The sequence below is a fragment of the Choloepus didactylus genome, chromosome 11, assembly GCF_015220235.1.
Source record: "Choloepus didactylus isolate mChoDid1 chromosome 11, mChoDid1.pri, whole genome shotgun sequence".
Taxonomy (NCBI): domain Eukaryota; kingdom Metazoa; phylum Chordata; class Mammalia; order Pilosa; family Megalonychidae; genus Choloepus; species Choloepus didactylus.
This window is the reverse complement of record NC_051317.1, coordinates 64,828,205-64,842,455: the sequence shown is the minus strand read 5'-3', so window position 1 is coordinate 64,842,455 and position 14,251 is coordinate 64,828,205. Positions and strand designations below refer to the sequence as shown.

Below are 14,251 nucleotides of genomic sequence, written 5' to 3'. Positions count from 1 at the left end.
ATTTATGCTTTTTTTTAATGTGATGATATTTTTAACGAGGAAACATTGGGAGTGGCAGTTAAATACTGCAATAAACAGTATACAGTTAATCTTACCAATCTTCCTTTCTTTACTTACATCACTATATATATACTGATACTCAGAAGCAGGCTTAATATGTAAATTATTAGGTTTGTAGTAGACTCAGATTTTTATTTTCTATTGTTATCATTAAAATATATTAGCAAGAGTCTGATGTTCACATTATATGATAATTGCAGTTGTATTAGCAGAAGACATTATGGATAGATCCTTTTTTTTTTTTTTTTTTGCATAATTATTGTTTCAGTTTGCCAATGCTTCCATTTTTCAAAACATCAGAAAGGGGGTTTATTTGGTTACAAAGTTACAGTCTTAAGGCCATAAAGTGTCCAAGGTAAGGCATCAACAACAGGTACCTTCACTGAAGGATGGCCATTGGCATCTGGAAAACTTCTTTTAGCTTGGAACACACATGGCTGACATCCGCTTGCTCCCAGGTTGCATTTCAAAATGGCATTCTCCAAAATGTTGCTCTTGGGGCATTTTGTCCTCTCTTAGCCACAGCTCTTCTGAAGTCCTTCTATTTCTCAGCTTTTATAGGGCTCCAGTAATTAAATCAAGACCCAAGCTAAATGGGTGGGGCCACACCTCCATGGAAACCATCCCATCAACAGTTCACACCCTAATCAAAGGTGTTACTAGTCACAGCTCCATGGAATCAGTCAAAGGGTTCCAACCTAATCAACACTAATACATCTGCCCCTACAAGATTGCATTAAAGAACATGGCTTTTTCTGGGAGACATAATATATCCAAACTGGCACAATGATCTAAGGAAAAAACAAGGCAGTGATGATGGAGACATTGGTATTTTAAAGCCATAACTAGAAAAGATCACGTAAAACCAGAAATACTTTCTTTTAAAAACAAGAATATCAGGTACAAATTTTGGATTCAAACCACCTGTGTTAGAAACCCCAGGGCTTCAGTTTCTTCTTATGTAAAATATACATTACATTATAATACTATATGGTATGAGGATTAATAAATGTTAAATTCTGAAAATAGTGCTGGTACATGGTAAGTATTCATTAAATATTAGCTATCATTGTTATGTTCTAAAAGTTAGAAGAAAACTACAAGATAAAAATTGAAGAGATAAATGAGAAACTAGTTTAGCATCTTAGTATAAAAAGAAAAGAGAGAGCATCCTTTAATACCAATGCCTGGGTGATAAAATTTAAAACTAGTACTGTTCACTTCTCCTTTTTAGTACCAACTGATTTCATTCAGTCAGAAAATATTTATTGAGCACCAACTCTGTGCTTGGTACACATCTGAACACTGGATAAAGCAGTCAACAAAACTTTTAAATTGTTTGTCTTTGATATAAGAGAAGATAATCTCTTTTTTACAGGAAGACCAGGCTTGTGCAACTTGTCTTATCCTTGCTTGCTCCACTGCTGCCTGTGATAGAGAAGTATCTGCTTGGGCTACTCGGGCTTTCTTCAGGTATATGTCAGTTTTCTTCTTTATTTGGCCACTTTTTTAAGTGGTTACATTGGCCAATTTGGTAGTAGTAAGGCCTTGACAAATTGTTGAGTGATTACATACGAAGTTCCTAAAATTTATTTGCAAACAGGTGAAATCTGGAAAGCATACGGATTAGCATAATTCCTGATAGCAGCTCCTGCATTATTATCCTTTCTCTGGATTCTCTTCTCCAACTTCTGCTATCTAGCCTCCCTTTCTATACCTCTTTCTACCTCAGTTATCATCTCTTCTATCATCTTTACTTCTTCAAACACTATACCAATTTTGCTTTATGTTTATCATTGGTATTGAGGGATTCTGAATCAGTTTAAGGAAAGTTGGTTTCAAAGAGATATTTTCAGTTGGAAAATATTTTGCCAAGAATAAGTATTGAAATGTGATTTTGTGAAAGAAAAAAATTTTTTAAGTACTGTCTAACCATTAATCATTAAGTAAATCCTATGCATTGCCCATCTTTTTTTAGCAATTGCCAGAGTCTGTTCAAATTCTTTCCGATAACAGTTTCAAGTCAGCATTTACAGAACAAGTATTTATTATGTATTCTCTATGTCTATTTCACTGTCAACATAATACATTAAAGACTAATGTTTAAAGCATTTACTTTGAAGTTAAGCAGGATTTGGAACAATTCCAGCTCTTATAATGGATAGTTCTAGTGAATAAATGCGGTTTCTGTTGTCATAAAAATAGGTACGGTGGTGAAGCGCAGATGAGATTTCCAGCCACTCTTCCCCCTCCGAGTAATGTTGGTCCCCTCTTGGGGTCTCCTGTCTATTCTAGTGAGTATGAAAAACATTGAAATGAAAATTGTTTCTAATACAGCTTGATTTTTAGAAACTTTTTAGCACATTTCAATGGATAAAACTTTTTATTATGTATTATTTACTGCTACTGTATTTTCTTTTTTTTATTTTTAGAGAAGTTGTTGCTACTGTATTTTTGATGAATAATTCTATAAACGTGACTCTTGAAAGTGATTATCTGTTAATATTGTATCCTTCACGTTCACTAGGGAGCAAAATAGGATGTAACCAATAGTATTTATAGGACTCATTTTTTTTATTATTCAAAGGAAGAGAGATCAGCAATTTAATAAGAAGTAAACTACCACATCAGTACTTTCCAAAATGTGGAATGTTAGAAAGTTACTGGGAAATTAAGTCCCTAATTCTTGAATATATTATGGGTGGTGCTACTCCTCATCTTATACTTAGAAACCACTTCTATGTCTAATTTTTATCAGATTCTAAAGAATGGAAGGTTATTTTATAAATCTTTATATTCTTCTTTCCTTTTTAGGTTCTCCTGTTCCTAGTGGTAGTCCATATCCAAATCCAACCTTTTTGGGAACACCATCTCAAGGTACCTATTTTAATTTCTTTGTTTTAGATTGCCCCTGCTGTTCTTTTTGAAGAGATAATAATGTGAGTTATTATTCTTAGTGCTTAGTGTGAAACATTAACTTGGCCTATTCCCTTGAAAATAATGTCCTTTAACAGAAGTGACATCCAAACAAGTATTGTCATTTGACCGTGAGTACCTTTATATGGGGACTCCTTCAGTGATGTGCCCAGAAAGCCCGTTATTTGAGTACAAAACTTTTAATTGGGCTCTGAGATCACTCTGATTAGTAGGAATAAAGATTTCAGGTTTCCTTTCCTTTTCTTATCATGACAGACACTTGAAACTCCCCCAGGGTTTACCCATCCAAGTCTGAGTTTCTCTTGTCAAGAAAAACCAAATTAAACATCTATTTATTCCAGTATTGTTGTAAATATTCTTAAATATGGGTCCAGATACAAGAAACTTGGGTTATTGGAATTCTGAATTTTGTTTTTCTTGTATGTGTACAAGGTTTACAGCCTCCTGCCATGTCAACACCAGTGTATGCAGCAGGAACCCCAACAACTCAGGCCACAAGTATGGGTTGTATGGCTGGACCAGAGATTGTGTACTCTGGAAAGCATAATGGTATTTGTATTTACTTTTCTCGAATCATGGGGTAAGTTTTTCACGAAACAATTAACTGATCCTCATCTCATCCTATACTGAGCAGTTGAATATTTTTAACTCTAAATTTGGGACCTTATTTATCCCTTTTAAATTTTACTTTTAGTTTTAGGTTACTTGTCCATTGATGAGATTGTTTTCTATCGTTCAGCCTTTTTGTTATCTAATCACCTGTATCCTGTGTCTTGTTACATATATATTTCTTCAAAATACATCTTTATACATATTATTATATGGTGTAACAAACTACCCCATATGTCAGTGAAACAAGTCTACAAGTCAGCTGGGCAGTTCTGGTCATGCTGCACTTACTAATGTGTATTAGTTAGCTATATGATGGGAGGGAGCTCTCCTCATTTAACTGGACTCACACATGTGCGGGTCTAGAGTGGCCTCAGCTGGGACCACTGGGCTTTCCACATGGTCTCTTTATCATCCAACAGGCTACCCAGGTCTTAATCACTTTGGTGAAGGTAGGGTTCCATGAGAGAGAGGATAAATATGCAAAGCCTCTTGATACCTAGGCTCAGAACTCGCAGATGACTGTTTTTTCCTCATTCGCTTGGCCAGAGGAAATTCTCGAGGCCTACCTAGATTCAGAAGATGGCGAAATAGACTCCACTTCTTTAAGGGAAATACATCAAAGCCCCCTTGCAAAGTAGATAAGTATAGAGAGGAGTAAAGAACTGCACCCTCTTTGCAGTCACTCTACCGAAGTATCTAATTGTCATGCCTAGTATGTATTTTTCTTAGGTTAGAGATGTATATCTTCATTTGACTCATTTGCTTAAAAATGTTAAAAAGTTCAGAGCCTCTTTGTAATACATCTTATGTAATACATATAGCTTTATAGGCTCCCTTGTTTATAATTCATTACCTAGAGCCTTTTTTTCCGCAGTGTTTTATTATCTGAAATAACTTGGTTATATCAGATTTGGAAATTTTCCTATTTTCTATTCTTCTAGATGACTTACTAAAATATTAAATGAAATCATTGCTAAGTTTTGAAAACTGAATAAACACTCAAGTTCCTGTAGAAAGGAATTTACTATGTATTATAATTGTTTTTATTCATTTACAGCACACTCATTAAAATGTTTTTTGTTCCAGAAACATTTGGGATGCTAGTTTAGTTGTCGAGAGAGTATTCAAGAGTGGGAACAGAGAGATCACTGCAGTAAGTGTATATATTATTTCACTATTTGTATATAACCAGTTTATGGCATTGATGAATAATTAGCTTGTTTTACATTTCTTGATGTTATAAATAACATGCAATGATTAGTCTTCTCTGTATATGTTTGTGTGTTGTCTAAAAAACTGTCTACCCTCTGGGTTGAATCTAAGCTCTGTCACTTAATAGCAGTTTGATCTTGAATAAATTTCTTAACATTTTAAGAGCCGGTACCTCACTACAAAATGGGTATATTAATATATCTCCGTCGTAAGGTTGTTGTGGGGATGGAATAGAGCCAGTCCTAATACTTAATATATCTCCAAGTTATTTAATGCTTTGGCTTATATGTATCAATATTCTTTGGACCACATACTAATTTCCATGCATTACCATACTTTCCAGACTGCTTTAAAAAAACATATCTTGTAGAATTTTGTTTTGTATTATCACAAATTCAGATATAAGTTATTTTTAAAAATCTAGAATGTGAATGCAATGTATTTTAAGCTTTTTATTTCTTAAAATTAAAAAAATACCAAATATCTTTTTAACTCTACTCTTTTTAAGTTCAGATTTCTAAAATAAAGACTATATTCATCTAACATAATGTATGATTCCATTTATATGAAGTTCAAGAACAGGCTAACTAATCTATAGTGATCGAAGTAAGAAAAATAGTTATATCAGAGATAGGATAGCTAATGACTAGAACGGAGCCTTAGGGAATTTTCTCAGATGTTGGAAATCTAAAATGTTGTGGCCTGGGTGGTGGCTGTATACAAATGTAAAAAAATTATCAAGATGTTCACTTGCCTGTATTTTATTCTCTGTAAATTATACCTCAGTCAAACAGAGGGGGAAGATGTAGGGATCTAACCCTTTTTTCTGGTTACTAAATGTTAAATGATAGAATAAAGAAATAACTTTATTGTTTATGAAGTTAGTGCACCTCCAAATAAAAACTGTTTATATTGAATTGTAGATAGAGTACATTTCTTTTATATACATACTTTTCAGTGTTTTTAAACTTTTCAAAAGTCTTCCTTTCTTACAGATTGAAAGTAGTGTTCCCTCTCAACTGCTGGAGTCAGTGCTACAAGAACTAAAAGGTTTGCAAGAATTTCTGGACAGAAACTCCCAATTTGCAGGAGGACCACTAGGAAATCCAAAGTAAGAATACGTAGGGTTTATTTACTCATTTCTTTTCTTTTCATTGTATTCTTTTTCTAAGAGGTAATTCACATGTATAAAATTCACCTTTGGGGGGGAACTTCAAGCAATTTTAATCATAAATCACATTAGAGTACAAGTAATTGGATTTCATAAAATAAAGTATTGATTCATTTACATTGAATTCATAGCAGACAGCACTGTAACTCATGCCTGAAGGAAGCTTATAGAACACACAAAGGTACATCACACCCTTCTTTCACTTGGAAGGACTAGACAGCACTTCAGCATGATATTTGGAAATCTGTTTTTTGATTCAACAGTTGTTTTATTTTCTGTATTTTACTGATATTTTTTGGACAATTTTTTTTTAATTCTTTAATTGGAGAAGTTTTAGGTTTTCAGAAAAATCATGTAAAAAACACAACATTCCCTTATCTCCCTACCCCCATTATTAATAGTTTGCATTAGTGTGGTACCTTTGTTACAGTTCATCGAAGAATATTATAATTGTACTATTTACTGTAGTCCATCATTTACAGTGAGTTCACTGTGTTGTACAGTCCTATGTTTGACCTTTTAATTTTTATACTAGTAATGTATATATGACCTAAAAAATTTCCCTTTTAAGCACATTCACATATATACTTAAGTGCTCTTAATTACACTCACAATCTTATGCTACTATCACCACCATCCATTTCCAAAAGTTTACAATCAACCCAAATAGAAATTCTGTATAAGTTAAGCATTAACTCTCCATTCCCTTCCCCCAACCCAACTCCCGGTAACCTATATTCTAGATTCTTACTCAGTGAGTTGCTTATTCTAATTTCATAACAGTGAGATCACACAATATTTGTCCTTTTGTGTTTGGCTTATTTCACTCAGCATAAGAGCATAACCTCTTCAAGGTTCACCCCTGTTGTCATGTGAACCAATACTTCATTCCTTTTTACTGCTGAATAAAATTCTATTCTCTGTATATACTACATTTTGTTTATCCATTCATGGACTGAGGGACACTTGGGTTGCTTCCATTTTTGGCAGTTGTGAATAACGCCGCTATGAACATCACTATGAAAATATCTGGTCAAGTCCCTGCTTTCAGTTCTTTTGGGTATAACACAGTAGAGAGTCAGTTGGGTCATATGGTAATTCTATATTTAGCCAAACTGTATTCCACAGTGGCTGTGCCGTTTTACATTCCCACCAACAATAAATAAGTGTTCCTATTTCTCCACATCCTCTCCAGTACTTGTAGTTTTCTATTTTTTTAATAGTAGCCATTCTAATGGGTATGTAATGGTATCTCATGGTTCTGATTTGCATTCCCTAATAGCTACTGATGTTGAGCATCTTTTCATATGCTTTTTAGCCATTTGTATATCCTCTTTGGACAAATGTCTATTCAAGTCTTTTGCCCATTTATTGTTTAATTAAGCTACTTATCTTTTTATTGTTAAGTTGTAGGATTTCTTTTGGATATCAAATCCTTAAGAGATATGCGCTTTACAAATACTTTCTCCTATTGAGTAGGTGGTCTTTTCGCTTTGACAAAGTTCTTTCATGCACAAAAGTTTATAATTCTGAGAAGATTTTGTTTATCTATTTTTTCTTTTGTTGCTTGTTCTTTGAGCTAAAGTCTGAGAAACTATTGCCTAACACAAGATCCTGAAGATACTTCCCTACATTTCTTATAATTTTATAGTTCTGGTACTTGTATTTATTTCTTTGATCCATTGTTAGTGAATATGTGTATATGGTGTGAGATAGGGATTCCCCTTCATTCTCTTTATTTTTTTAAAAAAAAAGTTTTATTGAGATACATTCACACATCACACAATCCATCCAAAGTGTACAATCCATGGATCGCAGTATATTTAGAGTTGTATATTCATCACAACAATCGATTTTAGAACATTTTCATTACTCCAAAAAGAAGAACGTCACACCCCTTATAACTCCTTATTATTGGCAATTAACATTGGTGAGGTACCTTCGTTACAACCACAGTCATTATCCACAACAAAGTTCACTATGTTATATAGTCCCATGTTTTATCCTCTAGCTTTCCTTCTAGTGACACACACACATCCCTTAACTTCCCCTTTCAGCCATATTCACATGCATTCACATGCATAATTCAGCGCTTTCATTACACTCAATAATGTGCTGCCATCAATCACCTCTATCCATCTCCAGACATTTACAATCAACCTAATTAAAAATTCTGCACAAATTAAGCATCATGTCCCCATTCTCTCCCTCATAGCTATCTACCTATATTCTAGATTGTAAACGTATGAGCTTCCTTATAATTATAATTAGATCATATTAGTGAAATCATACAATATTTGTCCTTTTGTAACTGGCTTATTTCACTCAACACAGTGTCTGCAGAGTTCACCCATGTTGTTGTATGCATCGGGATTTCATTCCTTCTTATTGCTGAATAATATTCTATTGTATGTATATACCACATTTTGCTTATGCATTCATTGGTTGATGGAAATTGGGTTGCTTCCATCTTTTGGCAATTGTGAATAATACCACACTGGGATTGCAGAAACGGTTGGCTGAAGGCCACCATCTGCTGGGAAGGCCAGGAAAGCACACTTCTGGGTCTCCTCCCAAGGGTACTTTGGAATTGATCTCTGCCCCCTTCATGGGTCCCTGGCCCTGTTTTTTTGTTTTGTTTATTCTGGTTTAATTTTTAAAATTTTATTTCAGTTTTATTGAGATATATTCACATACCCTACAATCATCAACAGTGTATATAACCAGTTGTTTACAGTACCATCATATAGTTGTGTATCAATCACCAAATTCAGTTTTTGAATATTTCATTATTCCAAAAAATAAAAATAAAAATAAGAATAAGAATAAAAATACAAGTAAAGAAGAACACCCCAAACATCCCGTCCCTCCATCCCCCCTATTATTCATTTAATTTTTGTTCCCATTTTTCTACTCATCTATCCATACACTGGATAGAGGGAGTATGAGCCACAAGATTTTCACAATCATACAGGCACACCATGTAAGCTACACAGTTATACAATCATCTTCAAGAATCAAGTCTGCTGGGTTGCAGTTCGACAGTATCAGGTGTTTCTTTCTAGCTGTTTCAACACACTAAAAATTAGAAAGGGATATCTGTATAACACATAAGAATAACCTCCAGAATGATCTCTCAACTCCATTTGAAATCTCTCAGCCATTGAAATTTTATTTTGTTTCATTTCTCCTCCCCCTTTTGGTCAAGAAGACTTTCTCAATCCCACAATCCTGGCCCAGTTTTGACTGGGAAATACTGACTTAGAAAGTCCTCTCTGGGGTGTCCCTCTGCCCAGAATTTGCTCTCCAGCCAAAAGCAGCTAGAGAAATGGAAGGAGTGTTAAAAAACTGTAGAGACAAATAGAAAACAAATAGAAAATATCAACATTCTAGGAGAAAGAATGGAAAGGAAGCCTTCTCCTGGGGGGCAAAACAATTACACATATAGTGCCATCTCAAAAATTGTACCATAAATAAGAGCAAGAATCAGATGAATACAGCTGAAAAAAATCTGATGAGTTAAACACAAGCTATTCTAAAGTCTATAAAAAGTTGAATGAAGTGTCAAAGAAGTGACTTAGCCCAAAGTCAATCAACATGAAATCCCTAGGAAAGGGAGATTACCGGACCTCCAGAGCAAACTCACCAAGGTAACCAGATGCGTAGACCCCAGCAAAAAAGTTACAAGTCATACTAAGAAACTTTTAAAATGTGGCCCAAAGGAACATTAAAACTTCATAGAATCACAGAATTGGAACAACTGTTCAGAGATTTCAAACCAGTCTCCTAAATGAATTCGAGAAGATGAAGGAAAATATGACTAGAGAGATAAAGGATACTAAGAAGACACTGTGTGAACACAAAGAAGAATGTGAAAACATAAAAAACAGAAATGATGGGAGTGAAAGAAAATAGAGGAGATTAAAAATACACTAGAGGTACACAACAGCAAATTTGAAAGGCAGAAGGAAGAATCAGTGAGCTAAAAGACAGGACAATTGAAATCTTAACAAAAGAACAGATAGAGAAAAGAATAGGATAATTTGAGCAGGGTCTCTGGGAATTTTAATCATAGCACAAAGCACACAGACATACACATGGGTGTCCCAGAAGAGAAAAGGGGAAAAAGAATATTTGAGAAAATAATGGCTGGATAATTTTCCAACTCTTATGAAGCACATAATATAAATGTTCAAGAAGTGTACCATACTTCCAACAGTATAAATCTTAATAACCTTGTCCAAGACACATACTAATCAGAATTCCAGAACACCAAAAATGGAAAGGGAATCTTGAAAGCAGCAAAAGAAAAGCAGTTTGTCATATACGTGGGAAACCCAGTAAGGCTAAGTTCTAATTTATCATCAGAAATCATGGAGGTGAAAAAGCAGTGGTATGATGTATTTAAGGTACTGTGCCAGTTTGGATATATTATGTCCCCCCAAAAGCCATATTCTTTAATGCAGTCTTGTGGGGCAGGTGTATTACTATTGATTAGGTTCAAATCTTTTGATTGTTTCCATTTAGATATGACTCAGTCAACTATAGGTGAAATATTTGATTAAATTATTTCCATGGAGAAATGGACCCCACCCATTCAGGGTGGGTCTTGATTTAATCGCTGGAGTCCTATAAAAGAGTTCACAAACAGGAGCTCAGAGCATGTGAGAGGGACACTTTGGAGAGAAGCTAAGAGCTGACACTGACACTTGGAGAAGCTTGGAGATGTTTGGAGATGTTAGCCCAGAGTTTGCTCCAGAGAAGCTAAGAGAGGACCCTGACTCTTAGATGCATAGGAGCTGAAGAAGTGAAGGGAGACCCAAAGACATTTTGGAGAAAGCCATTTTGAAACGCAACCTGGGAGCAAAGGAACAGCAGACGTCACCACATGCCTTCCCAGCTGACAGAGGTGTTCCGGTTCCTATCAGCCATTCTTCAGTAAAGGTATCATCTTGTTGATACCTTAGTTTGGACACTTTTATGACCTCAGAACTGTAAATTTGTATCTTGATAGATCCCCTTTATAAAAGCCTGTCCATTTCTGTTACTTTGCATTCCAGCAGCTTTAGCCAAGCAGAATAGGTACTGAGAGAGAAAAACTGGCAGTCAAGAATTCTTTTATATGGCAAAGCTGTCCTTCAAAAATGAGGGAGATATATATGCAGGGCCCCCCTGAGGAACTGGGGGGAAATGCGCAAGTGTTGGACTTCCTCACCTGGGTTGTTGCTGATGTTCTCACAAACATTGAGGACTGACAGTTTGGTGTGCTGAGCCCTCTATCTTGGGGCTTGCCCTTATGAAGCTCGTTACTGCAAAAGGAGAGGCTAAACCTGCTTATTGTGCCTAAGAGTATCCCCCGGAGTGCCTCTTTGCTGCTCAGATGTGGCCCTCTCTCTCTAGCTAAGCCATCTCGGCAGGTGAACTCACTGCTCTCCCCTCTACGTGGGACCTGATTCCCAGGGGTGTAAATCTCCCTGGCAACGCAGAGTATGACTCCTGTGGATGAATCTGGACCCAGTATCATGAAATTGAGAACATATTCTTGACCAAAAGGGGATGCGAAATGAAACAGTAAAATTTCAGTGGCTGAGAGATTTCAAATGGAGTCAAGAGGTCACTCTGGTGGGCATTCTTATGGACTATATAGATATCCTTTTTAAGTTTTAATGTATTGGAATAGCTGGAAGTAAATACCTGAAACTATCAAACTCCAACCCAGTAGCCTTGACTCTTGAAGACAGTTGTATAAACAATGTAGTTTACAAGGGGTGACACTGTGATTGTGAAAACCTTGTGGATTGCACTTCCTTTATCCAGTATATGGATGGATGAGTAGAAAAACGGGGACAAAAACTAAATGAAAAATAGGGTGGGATGAGGGGGCGATTTGGGTGTTCCTTTTTACCTTTATTTTTTACTCTTATTTTTATACTTGCTGGTGTAAGGAAAATGTTCGAAAATACATTGGTGTGATGAATGCACAACTATATGATGGTACTATGAACAGTTGATTGTACACTGTGGGTGACTGTGTGTTATGTGACTGTATCTCAATAAAACTGATTTTAAAAAAAAGTGAGGGAGAGTTTAAAATAGTCACAGATAAACAGAAACAGTTTGTCAAAAAGACAAACTTTTTCTTGATTTCCTCCATAGATTGCCCTACAAGAAATATGAAAGGGAGTTCTGCAGGCTGAAAGGAAAAGACAGGAGAGAGGTTTGGAGGAGAGTGTAGAAATGAAATTTATCAGTAACGTAACTAAAAGGGTAAAAGGAGAGACAGAAATAAGATGACATGTAAAAAACAAAGGATAAAGTGGTTGAAATAATTACTGCCTATATAGTGATATCATTGAATTTTAATGTATTAAACTTCCCAATCAAAAGATGTAGACTGGTAGAATGGGTTAAAATATATGATCCATCTATATGCTATCTACAAGTCTCACCTTAAACCCCAGGAAACAAATAGATTGAAAGTGAAAAGTTGGAGAAAGATGTTCCTTGCAAACAGTAGCCAAAATAAGTTGACAGCTATGCAAATATCAGACAAAATAGACTTTAAATGCAAAACTGTTAAAAGAGACAAAGGAGAACACTATATATTAATAAAGGGGGCAATCCGCCAAAAAGGAATAACAATCATAAATATTTATGTACCTAACAAGGTTGCCCAGAAATACATGAGGCAAACACTGACAAAATTGAAGGGAGAAACAGACATCTCAACCATAATCGTTGGAGACTTTACACCACTCTCATCCATACAACATCTAGGCAGAGGATCAGTAAGGAAACAGAGACTTGAATAATGATAAATGAATTAGATCTAACAAACTTATACAGAACACTGCACCCCCAAACAGTAGGATATACGTTCTTCTTAAGTACACATGGATCATTCTCCAGGAAAAACCAGATGTTGGTCTCAGTATATTTAAAAAGATTGAAATTATACAAAGCATTCTTCCTTCATTCTTACACATATAGATACCCAATTCTCCTGCACCATTTGTTCAAGAGACTGTTTTTTTCCCAATTGAGTGGACTTGGCAGCCTTGTCAAAACTCAGTTGGCCATAGATGTGAGGGTCTATTTCTGAATTCTGAATTTGATTCCATTAGTTCTGTGTAACTATCCTTGTGCCAATACCATGCTCTTTTGACCACTGTAGGTTTGTAATAAAGTTTAAAAGTGAGGAACTGTGAGTCCTTCAACTTAGTTCTTCCTTTTCAAGATTGTTTTCACTATTCAGGTCCCCTTACCCTTCCAATTTGATAATTGGCTTTTCCATTTCTGCAGATAAGCTGTTGGAATTTTGTTTGGAATTGCATTGAGTCCATAAAACATTTTGGGTAGATTGACATCTTAACAATATTTAGTCTTCCAATCCATGGTTATGGAATTTCCTTCCATTTATTTAGATCTTTGATATCTTTTAGCAAAGTTTTATCATTTTCCATGTGTAGGTCCTTTATATCCTTGCTTAAATTTATTCCTAGATCTTTGATTCTTTTAGTTGTTATTGTGAATAGAAATTTTTTTCTCAGTTTCCTCCTTAGATTGCTCATTACTAGTGTATAGGAACATTACTGATTTTTGTGTGTTGATCTTGTACCCCTCCCCACCTCACCCCCACTTAGTTCTAGTAGCTTTGTTTTAGATTTTTTGGGACTTGCATAGGATTATGTCACCTGCAGTTAAGGGAAGTTTTACTTCTTCCTTTCAAATTCAAATACCTTTTATTTCGTTTTCTTGCCTAATTGCTCTGGGTAGAACTTCCAGTACAGTGTTGAATAACAGTGGTGACAGTGGGCATCCTTTTTTTGTTCCAGATCTCAGACAGAAAGTTTTTGGTCTTTCACCATAGAGTATGATGTTAGCTGTGGATTTTTCATATATGCCCTTTATCATGAGGAACTTTCCTTCTGTTGCTAGGGTTCACAGTGTTTGTATCAAGAAAGGTTGCTGTATCTTGTCAGATGCCTTTTCTGCCTTGTGCCAGTTTGAATATATTGTGTCCCCCAAACGCCATTATCTTTGATGTAATCTTATGTGGGCAGATGTTATCAGTGTTGATTAGATTGTAATTCTTTGAGTGTTTCTTTGGAATGTGCCCCACCCAGCTGTGGGTGATGACTCTGATTGGATAATTTCCATGGAGGTGTTGCTTCGCCCATTCGGGATGGGTCTAAGTTGAGTCACTGAAGCCATATAAAGAAGCTGATGGACAGAGGGAACCCAGTGCAGCTGTGAGTG

The 14,251-nt window shown here is 35.5% G+C and overlaps 1 protein-coding gene across 1 annotated transcript in view; it reads left to right on the top strand.

Annotated features, from left to right (window-relative positions):
• Positions 1-14,251, top strand: part of NUP155 (nucleoporin 155) — a 67,272-nt gene that overhangs the window by 26,142 nt on the left and 26,879 nt on the right. The window contains 6 exon segments of the mRNA XM_037799364.1: positions 1,439-1,533; positions 2,266-2,354; positions 2,875-2,937; positions 3,430-3,577; positions 4,696-4,762; positions 5,817-5,932. Of these exon segments, the coding sequence (XP_037655292.1) occupies positions 1,439-1,533; positions 2,266-2,354; positions 2,875-2,937; positions 3,430-3,577; positions 4,696-4,762; positions 5,817-5,932 (578 nt within the window).